At 42.0% G+C, this 11,206-nt stretch overlaps 1 protein-coding gene across 1 annotated transcript in view; it reads left to right on the top strand.

Annotated features, from left to right (window-relative positions):
• Nucleotides 1-3,728: 3,728 nt before the first annotated feature.
• Nucleotides 3,729-11,206, top strand: part of LOC5565239 — a 36,966-nt gene continuing 29,488 nt past the window's right edge. Inside the window, exon 1 of the mRNA XM_001649530.2 lies at nucleotides 3,729-4,236. Coding sequence (XP_001649580.2) covers nucleotides 3,923-4,236 — 314 coding nt within the window. The 5' untranslated portion in view covers nucleotides 3,729-3,922. The remainder of the gene's footprint in view (nucleotides 4,237-11,206) is intronic.

Genomic DNA, 11,206 nt, shown 5'->3' with positions numbered 1-11,206 from the left:
TCCAGCGCAAAATGATTTTTCACGGCCTGATGCAGCTCATCATCTCGCGTCCGCTCACATGAGCATACGTGGAAAGTACAGTGTACAAGGTTGTCGATGGTATCTGCATTTGCATTACCTCCAGCACATACTGTCCAACCTGATCGTGTTTTAACAGCTACTGGCTCACCAATGTTTCTCTCTCTGCTTTTTAAGACAAGGCTGACTTGTACGTGCTTCATGCCGATGAGTATTCTTGGCGAGCATCGTAGTAGGAATCGATAGGGAGTCCTTCCAGATGCGGATATTGCTGTTCCAAATCCTCTACCTTGAGGGTTTGATGTGGCAGCAGTAGCTCTTCAACGGTTCTCACTCCAGCTAGTTGATAGTTTTTGGCCGCTCTGCTTGTTCCGGATATATCAATAGTAACAGACTGCGAATCTCGTTCGCATCTCTGCGTTCCCCCCGTCCAACGGAGACATAGAGGTATCGTGGCACCTTTGAGCTTAAGTTGGTCCGCCAATTCTTGATCTATCAGGCTAAGATGGGAACCTTCATCCAAGAACGCATAAGTATGGATGGAACCTTGAGGTCCACTGAGCACCACGGGCAGATAGCGGAATAGCACGGCATTAGACTTCGCTTGGTGAGTGTTGCAGTCGTGCGTTGGTACTTCCGCAACGGATGCCGGAGGTCTGGGAACCTTTTCTGGAGACGTAGATGGTAATTGCGTTGTTTGGTTGAGGAATTGATAGTTTGTCTTATCGTTATGGAGCAGTTCATGAGGTTTGTAAGTGCATCCATTCCGACCGCATAGTTTAGCGTCGCATCCCCCTTTGTGCCGGCGTAAACAATTTCGGCAGAGTTTGAATTCTTTAACTGCGGCCCATCTGGATTCACGAGATAACTCCAGAAAATGTTTGCATTTGGAAGCAATTTTGCATTCTCCTCCACAGACAACACAGACATCGGATTGCTGCTTCGAGACTGACGCTTGGCTACTTCCACAGGGTACTGAACTGTACGTCATGGATTTTTGACGGCTTGTTGCTTCCGAGAGTGTCTCAGAATGCGCATTAAGGAATGCATTTGATTTCTTACTCCCCCGTCCTTCATTGTGTGATGGCTTTGATTCGTTTGAATCGACAGGGATTACGACGGTATTTGCCGCATCGGCCAGAGAATATACCCAATTCCCAAAGGTCGCCAGGTTGACCCGCTGAAGCGTTTGTCGATGTCTAGCCCAGTCTAGCTTTAAAATCGCCGGAAGCTTGCTAACCAACTGGTGCAGAAATTTTGCACGTTCACTGCAAACTCCACTAACGTCTCCAGCCGGTCCTCTCTTATCGCTGGAAGAGCGTTAACCTTTTGAATCAGAGAGTGGACAACGGCTTCGGGTTGCCCGAACCTCATTTTCAGAGTGCGCATAATTGCTGGAACATTCGACGGATGCATTAATAGACTCCGTGCTGTTTCATACGCCTTTCCTTCTAAGGATTTTTGGAGACGAATCAGATTTTCTTCGTTCGTAAAGCCGCACATATTTGTCGTGCTATTGTCCTGAAGGAAGTACTAAAGGTGGTATTCCATACGGCTGTATGTACCAGTTTCGCTTGGGAAAGGTAAAAATCCCAAGCTCCCACCTGGCACCCCTTCACTCTAGCTGATGTCAGAGGACAACAGTGCCCAGGTTGCACTACCAGCTAAGTACGCAACCCTTAGCTGGCAGTATTTGTGAACCTTAGACCCGTGGAAGCGTGAGGTAGGGGCTTGTGAGGATCAGAGCTATGTTGGACGCTCCTTCCTGGTTGTCGACTCACCATTTTGCAACCCAATACTGCTATAGGCTCTCTTTACGCTCATGCGTATTACAGTGCCCTTTTTAGTACGCTGTTTGAACCTATTGTGGTATGAAGCTACACACTTAGAATAATATGCCGAATCTCGGCTTTCGGAAACCGAGATTCGCACAGCCGAGCGCTCGGCATTCATCTCGGTTAAATAGTTGTAACTGATTATCTCGGTTTGCCGGAGAGATTTTAGCCACTGTGTTCAACCGAAAATCTCGGCACCGCACAAACTGAGATCTCAGCAAAAATGAAAAACAATCACTATTAATGCACTTTTCAATATTTTTCATTAGTATTTTTGATTCTTGACATCTATAAGGCTGTCCATACATCATATACGGATATGATTACAATCATGCCTTAGGAATATTACACAGAATTCCATGATCACTTCTCGACAGAAAAGACACACCAAATACCCGACATGTCGCGACATTGAGCACTAAAACTAATAAAAAATATCATTGAACGTACTTACTGAAGATTTGCTTCCATCTCACTTCTTTCTGCTTCATCATACCCAGCGTTCAACATATTTTACAAAACTTTTACACGATAAGTCCACCTTTTTTTCGTACATACAAGACCAATGCACTTTTCCGGATGTGTAAGAAAACAATATGACAGACTGTCAAACGAAATGCTGAGATTCTCGGTAAACTTAGATGGAAAACCGATAAATCAGCTTTCAAAAAAACTGAGTTCGGTGGAAACGTAGTTAACGTTGGTGCTCGGCACACAGTGTAGCCGAGTTTCGGGTAAAAAATAGAGTTAACCGAGAATTCAGTTTCACGAGTTGCCAAAACTCGGTTAACTCTGTTTTTTAGCTGAGTTTTCAGCAAAATGTGCGGAAGCCGAGTTAACTCAGCTTTTTCAAATGCCGAGCTCGCGAACAAATTTTAAGTGTGTACATGCTTCCATGTCGCTTATCCGATTTTCCCTTTTCAAGAGACCCCACTCCTATATCCTCCCATTTTTCACTTCCCTTTCCTCTCCCATCGGGTAGATAATGAAATAGGCTGAAATATGACACAAATCTCACAGTTGGCGGGGAACGTGCCTTTGGAGCCGGCTTTTTGATACTTGATAACATTGTGCTTCGAAGTTGTATGTATACTTGTGCGCCGCACCATTCCTATGTGCCATGATCTAGAAAAGTTTGGGAATCTCTGTGTTATCGCATTCAAAAGTGGATCATATGTGACCTCAATCTCGCCTTAATTGCTAAATCAAAATCTTTCACATCCAACAATCAAGGGTCTACGATCTTCCGATCTGAGAATGCGAAACCCCGTTAATTTGGCTAATACTTGGCTAAAGAAACGTTTATTCACAATTCATTCCAACGCCTGTTGTACCTAAAATAAAAACTTGTACACCCACCACAGCCAATATAAATCGAACCCGTAATAAAATCGATTCGCTCCTGTACCACTTGGTCATTCCAACAATGCTCTGGTCTGCATTTTTCGCGTGCATAAATATGCCCACTAATCACCATAAAGCTGTTGTTTGATTCTTTCTTTTCCTCTGCCTCCAGCTGGTCTTCCAAGCCAAGCAACATTTAAATTAGAATATTCAATTTTTCAAGCTTCTGTTTGCCTTTTAACCGTTCGGATTGGGTATCTATCTACCTGTCTGCTTTCATTGAACATTGAACAATGCGGTGGGATTCACGCTCGATTTCACATATTCAAACACGCTGTCGTCGCGTCGTTCCTTTTCGTGTGCTCTTTCTTCTCGCGCCTGGTGATAAATATTCTGCCTCTATCTGGATCTACCGGTCGACGCCGCGGGGCGTCTCCAACAGGGCGTCGGTCTCTCAAACAGGTGAGTACCCGCTAGGCATCGTCAGCGTCACCGGCTCGCGAACCGCATACGCGTGATGAGAATCACACACGCGTCGCGCCAGCTGTAAACTGGCCGGACCAGACCAGAACAACCACCGCGACGTTTGATGCGTTTCATCAGTCCGTGCTGTGATTCCGTCGCGAGAGCATCGCCGCCGCCGTCCAAAGTTTGAGGTTCTGAACCGCGAGGAAAAGGTGCGTGTGAGTGAATAACATCAACAGCTAGGCGAAAGACAATTTAAGATGGCGCCACGGTTTCCGTGGCAACGACGTCGTCGTCCGCTGCTATTAGCGGTACTTTTGGTCCTACTCGGCGGATCTCCCGGAATCTGTCTTGGTATGTCAGTCGATCAGGATGCCACCTGTAGTCATCTGGATCGGCGACAGTACAGCACAGACCAGAACCCATCCGAACCGATGATCGAGGAAGAGTTCCGTGGCCAAGTCACCGTACTGTATAGTGTCGCTCCGCCAAAGCCCTTCCTGACGAGGCGTATCTTCATGGATCGGGATCCAGTTTACTACAACAAAATCAACTACGACGAGCAGATTCAATTGTGAGTGGAAAATATGTCTTTCCTTCCCGGAATAAATGAGACCGACGTGGGTTCCCAAGCAGAGCGTTGCGGTCCATCCAAAGACGAAATGAAGACGTAGTAGCGGACAAAGCTATGCTGAAAGTATTTGGGTTCGATTCCTGGTCGGCTCTGGATCTTTTCGGTCTGGGTGGCGTCTGGGTTCGAATCCCGGTCGGTCCAGGATCTTTTCATAATGGAAATTTCCTTGACTTCCTTGGCAAAGAAAGCTCTCAGTTAATAACTGTGGAAGTGCTCATAAGAACACTAATCTGAGAAGCAGGCTCTGTCCCAGTGAGGACGTTAATGCCATGAAGAAGAAGAAGAATATTGTCTTGTGGGCAAACAATGTTGATGATACTGTAATAAAAGATTGAGCATTTATGCATGCATCTTTAATATAAACATTAATTGGTGCTTGAATTTCAGAGGGAACATTTTTATCGTATATTTGTACTTCTATATGTTAGCTTTTCTTTCGAAATATCTTGTTGACAACTATCTTCTTCTTCTTTCTGGGGCAGGGCATGTTTCTCAGCTTAGTGAGTACTTTCACAGTTATTGGCCCCTTAGCAAAGAGTAAATTAGGAAATTAGAACATAAATGCAATTTTTCGTAGCAACATATATGTTGTTTTGTTTCTCCAAAATAATGTTACGGACTGATTGAAAACATTTAAATTTACGAAACTGTTATTGTTTATTATAAATATCATTCGAAAACCTGTTCAGAACTCTTCGTAACATTTCAAGAAATTTTTTATTGACAAGTGATCAATTTGCTGTTCAATTATTTTCTGTCAATTTTGATGAAACTTATAGAAGATATTGCTGTTTGCGTTTGACGTGCAAATCCAGTTCAACTGAGCTTCAAATGCGGTAACACAAAGTGACCAAAGGATACTTAGCAACCATGATCGATATCACCGATAACCTAGCAAAGAAAACCAATCTTTGACTTCGCCTTCCTTGTTACAAATTTTACCGCGTTTGGTGTTCCCGTATTTGATATTTGCATTTCAAACGCACACAGCAATATCTTGGCAAAATTTCCTTAGAAATCTTATTTTGATCTCTTTGAGTATTTCCTGAAAATAAAATTTCCTCTCCTTCTTCACACAAATTCTTTACGCTGCAATAACAAATATTCCTAAAATTATGGTATGATTGGAGACGAAAATATTCGACAAATTCTTGATTATTGAAGGAGTTGATCAAGAAATTCCTTAAATATATTCTGCAGCTGTCTTCTCGAATGAACATTGGACGCGTTGGTTCAGGCGGTTTCGTACTCTCCTTGTTCAAACCGAAACACTTCAATCTGAACCTAAACCCAAACAAGTATAAAGTGAACATCGGTTTGTATTGCAACCGTGGTCCAAATGTTGCTACAAATCAGTTGCATCCATGCATTTAGTGCTAACTTTATGAAAAAACGAAGGATTTAACTATATAATTTTCAACTGTCTTCTGTCTTTCTGTTCCGATTCCGTTTCCGTTGCCGTTCTGCTGATCATTGCGTTTGGGCCTTCACTCTAACAGAGTTTCGGAGACCTCTACATTAGGTTGCCCCTTGACAATGACCTTTCATCATTATGGCCAGTACGGTGATCATAAGTACTGTGCAAAAGGATATGTGTAGGTGCTGAGGTCCCTTTTGCTGAGACCAATGAGTTTTTGTGTTTGTTTCGAATTAATTGTGACGAATCTTTTGGACTGATTCACATAGCAAACTGTTTTCCAATTGGATATAGTTTGACTGGACAACCAGCTGTTCAGTTTAATATTTAGTGAGCAGTTTGATATGCCAAAGAATGGCATAGGACCAATGAATGTATTGACCGATCCATTCCTTGCTAGCTCATCGGCAATTTCATTACCCTCTAGACCCGTATGTCCCGGGATCCAATATAGTTTAACTCGATTGCGGATGGCTAGGGTTTTTAGAGCAAGAACACATTCCCACACTAATTTTGAGTTAAACGTGTAAGCTTTCAGAGCATGAAGAGTTGCTTGGCTGTCGGAGAAAATACAGATTGTGGCATTTCTGTAATTCCTCTTTACGCTGAGCTGCGCACATTCAATGATAGCATACACTTTAGCCTGAAAAACTGTAGGCCACTGTCCGAGAGGGAAAGAGATTTTAGTTCTTGGTCCGTGCACTCCAGATCCAGAACAATTGTTCATTCTCGATCCATCAGTGTAGAATTTGATTGAGCCTAGAGGAATACTCGGTTCACCTTCTTGCCACTCTTGGCGAGAAGGAATGAACACCGTATATGGTATGTCATAATTCACAACCATTTCCATCCAGTCACTGCATTTTTCTACAACTGGATTTATAGAAAATTCGTTTAGTATGCTTAGGTGACCGGTTAAATCATCTGGCAGAAGGTTTTTTGATCGTTTTAGCCTCATAGCGCTTTTCTCAGCATCCAGTTTTGTTAATTGATCTAGCCGGGCAGATTAAGCATTGCATCTAGGGCGAATGAAGGGGCGCTGCGAACTGCACCAGTAATGGCGACGCACGCAGCGCGTTGGGTTTTGTTCAGCTTGGCTCTAGCCGTAACCTCGCTTGTTTTTGGCCACCAAACAAGGGAAGCGTGGGCTATTCTAGGCCGAACGATGGTTTTTGTATATCCACATGATCATATTAGGTTTTAGGCCCCACTTCTTTCCACAGGTCTTTGAGCAGACCCATAGAGAATTGAGGCCCTTATTTACCATGTTTTGAAGATGTGTGTTCCAATTGAGTTTAGCATCAAGCGTAATGCCAAGGTAGTTGACTTCATTTGAGTAAACCAATTGTGTTTGATTAAGGAAAAGATGCTGCAGCTGTACCTTTCTGCGCTTTGTGAAAGGAACAATCGTAGTTTTCGAAGGATTTATCCCCAGTTTCTCTTTCAGACACCAGAAGAGCGTGCAATCGAGAGCTGATGAATTGAATTGAATTGAATTACTTTTTATTGAAGGGATTTTCTGCCGTAGGCAGGTTCATCCCCACTCGAGAGCTGATTACAGCTTGCAAAAGCTTTAAAATTTGCCGCCTACAATGATGACAACATCATCAGCGTAGTCAACAACCTCGAATCCTCTTTTTTCCACGCTATTGAGAAGATCATCCACCACTGGAGACCATAGCAAAGGTGAAAGTACCCCTAATTGAGGACACCCCTTTGTGGCCATGACAGTGGCGCACGATCCGCTCAACTCGGATGATATTAGGCGATTTGCTAGCATAGCATGTACCCAGGTAGCAATGCATGGATAAAATTTTCTCCTATGCATTGCTGACACTATAGACGAATAGGAAGCGTTATCGAATGCACCCTCAAGAAATGCCACGATGCCTTTGCATGAAAAGTTTTCTCGATCTCGTTGACTAGCATGTGTAGTGCTGAGATCGTAGATTTTCTACTTTGGTAAACGAATTGGTATTTGGAAAGAGGCATTGCTTCCATAAATTTTGAATTTATGAACTCTCCTAAGACCTTTTCCATTATTTTAAGCATAACTGACGACAGATTTATCGGTTTGTAAGCTTTGGGATTGGTCTTGTCTTTTTTTTCGCCTTCGGGATTAAGACAACTCGAACTTGACGCCAGTCATATGTCCTAAGACTAAACTGGCCTCAAAAATCTCTATCATGGGAGCATGCTTGATAGAAACTCCTCTGCGATGCAAAGAGGAGGTGATTTTGCCGTTTTTCTGAGGAGAAAAAACTGAACTCAAAATTTTCAACACAGATCCTCAAGCGATTCGAGTGAGAGTTCAAAAAATGCGAGGATTTTTTCAGGTACTCTCTCTCTCTCTCTCTCTCTCTCTCTCTCTCTCTCTCTCTCTCTCTCTCTCTCTCTCTCTCTCTCTCTCTCTCTCTCTCTCTCTCTCTCTCTCTCTCTCTCTCTCTCTCTCTCTCTCTCTCTCTCTTGTTGTGATGTTTACCTTTACTCACACTTCAAAAGCACTCTTTAGTCTGCCACCCGAACAAAGCAGTCCACGGGGAGTTGTGAGAGCACCCTTTTTTGATGGAATTTTACTCTGTTGTGTTTTGTGCTGCATCTTCCTCGCTCATTTTTCGTTGCCTCTCTGCTTACCTTTTTTTCGCTCCCTCGCAAAGAGGCAAAGGCCGCACGCTGCTCTAGAGTATTTCACCAAACTCTAATGATGTTGAGAAGAATTATCAAGCCTGCATGGGAGAAATAAGCGTTTGCTCCTCTTTCTGGATAAACGGTGGAAAAATTCTATCCATGCCAGCAGATTTAAATGGCTCAAAGGATCTCACTGCCCTTTCCACCCTTGCTCGCTTAAAGGCATCTTTGGCAACCTTCAATGCGTCTCTTTTGGTACTTGAGTCCCATGACAGGAGCTCTTGTTGACCAGAGACGCCATGTTTGTCGCCATTAGCGTTCACGCTCGCTGCAGGGATTGAATCAGGGAAGTGAGTCCTCAGCATTTCACTCGGTGTTCCACAGTGAGCGAACCGTCAGTCTTTCGGAGAGTTCCCAGACCATTGAAGTGGTCTTTCGATAGAGTTTTATGAAGTCTGGCAGCTACGGGAGTCTTCTCAATGCTTTCACAAATGAGGACCTATGATTTCCGCTTAGCTAGCCTTACTTCCTTGTTGTAGTCTGTCAGAGTCTTTCGTTATAGGCTCCAATCAGTAGCGCGTTTGGCACGGTTGAACTCCCTCCGTGCAGTTTTCCTAAGCTTTTCAAGATAGTTGTTCCACCAAGGAACATCTCTGGTCGACCTAACAGTTTTAGTCGGACAGCTTTCTTGATATGCATTAAGAATTTTGGTTTTTATAGAGTCAGAAGCCATTTATAACTCTAGTACTGTTTTGATATTAGGATTTATGATGTAGTCTTCGGATCGGAGAGTGGCTGAATAGGTTTCCCAATCAGTTTTCTTAGGATCTTTAAGGTGAAGATGAATCGAAGCCAAATTTAAAATTTTCAAGAGCACGGATCTGGAGCACCAAACATCCGTTTAAGCTGAAAACTTAAACGATTAGTCACCAATCGATTAAGTTTTCAGCTTAAGCGGATGTTTGGTTCTCCAGAACCGTGCTCTTGAAAATTTGAACTTTGGCTTCGATTCATCTTCACCTTAAGCGATTTTGCAATAGTTAGACCCCCTTCCCATTCAAAGACTATGTGTTTGTGGTCTGACATATATTTCATCAGAAACATGCCAGTTTGTTATTTTGTGGGAGATGAACTGACTACATAAAGTCAGATCCAGCACTTTCTGTCGTATGGCGTTTTCATATGTAGGCTTGTCACCTGTGTTACATATATCAATGTTTTTTTCACACAAGTGTAGGTCAATGGTCAATGGATCAATCATAATATGGTCTCCGCATCAGCATATCCAGCTTTTTACGCTAGCTATAAAAATGCAGGGGATGATGTGAATTTGACATTTCTTGCCTTACAATTTTATAGTTTAGTCTTAGTAAGCCATGCTTTTCGATTGTTGATTGAAATGTCAATTATTTTCACTGCATCTGTTTTGCATCTGCGGTGTTTTATATAAAGCTATCTCATTTTTCACAAACTTATTTTTTTCCATTTTAGGCATCGACATGAGAAAAACGTTTGGCCTAGAAAAGATAAATAGAGATAGAGATTTTTAAGAGAACAATTGTACAATTAGTAAATACCACCAAACCCAGCTCGGCCGGTATATATTTTATAATCTCCCGTAAACCTCATGTACCTCATGAAAGAAAGGGAAATTTAAACTTATATCTCATTATCAAATCAATCGCGAATCATCAATCGTCTATAGGTTGTGGTCCTAGATCTTCTTTGACGATCCCAGATGTTTTCGACAATGACAATGTCGTGCATCAACAGCTCCATGATCCATACATGCCATTACATGCCTTTAACTGGGGAATAAGTCGGTTCAAACTATAGGTCCATCGTTTGTGGGAGGCAATCAATGTATTGGATGTAGAAAACATGACCCAGGGTGGAGGTGTGGTAAAGATTCGAACAAAAAAAAGGAAGCTGAACCGTTACGGCCACAATTTGAACTATTTCATTGAACGGGAATATTTCCCGAAATCCTTAAATTCGATCACCGGTCGCCCAAGTCTTGCTGAAAAGCTCAAACAAAATAAGTGGTTTTTAATCTTTGAACTAATCGTTTTGGCATTAAATTTTCCGTATAGTTCATAACACTTATTCACGATGTTCAGTTGAAAGAATATCAAGAACTAACAGGAACCAAAATCCAATCCTTAAATCTCAAACCTAAAATTGCAAAAATATAGTGTAAATAAAGAAAATTAGCAAAATACCTACTAAAAGTTTTCATTTTCTAAAATGAAAGATTTGTTTTTTGACGTGTCTTTGTATCAACAATCAAAAATTTCAAACTCGCAAGGTTTGCTTTGATAAAACCATAAACATATTATAGTGTTATCAAGACATGTCAGAAAGGGGTGAATCAAAGATTATAGCAAGCTAGCGTAAAATCTGGATAGTCAATTCTCCTCTACTCGATAATTAGTATTGCTGTGTGCATTTGAAATGCAAATATCAAATGCGGGAACACCAAATACGGTAAGATTATTCACAAGAAATGCGATGTCAAAGATAGATTTTCCTTGCTAGGGCGGCGGTGATTTATATAACCGTTGCTAGGTGTCCTTTGATTGTTTTGTGTTACCGTATTCGGAGGACGTTTGGTCAAGATTTGCATCTCAAATGCAAACAGCAATATCTAATCATCATTAATCAAATAAATCAAATATCGATTTATGGAGAGCTAACTGTACCTGGAAAATAAACTTTTCCATAGAATATTATGAGAAAGTGTAATTAGGTTCACCTTTTCCATAGTGATTTCTGTATGAAAATTGAATGACGTGTGAACATCATAAAAACTTGTCAGTCATTTTTCTCAATGCCTACTTTTTACATATCGTCATTCACGGCAGT

This window comes from Aedes aegypti, chromosome 1 (genome assembly GCF_002204515.2).
Source record: "Aedes aegypti strain LVP_AGWG chromosome 1, AaegL5.0 Primary Assembly, whole genome shotgun sequence".
NCBI classification, from domain to species: Eukaryota; Metazoa; Arthropoda; class Insecta; order Diptera; family Culicidae; genus Aedes; species Aedes aegypti.
Note: the sequence above shows the minus strand (reverse complement) of the source record. Positions and strands in the feature narration are given on the sequence as shown.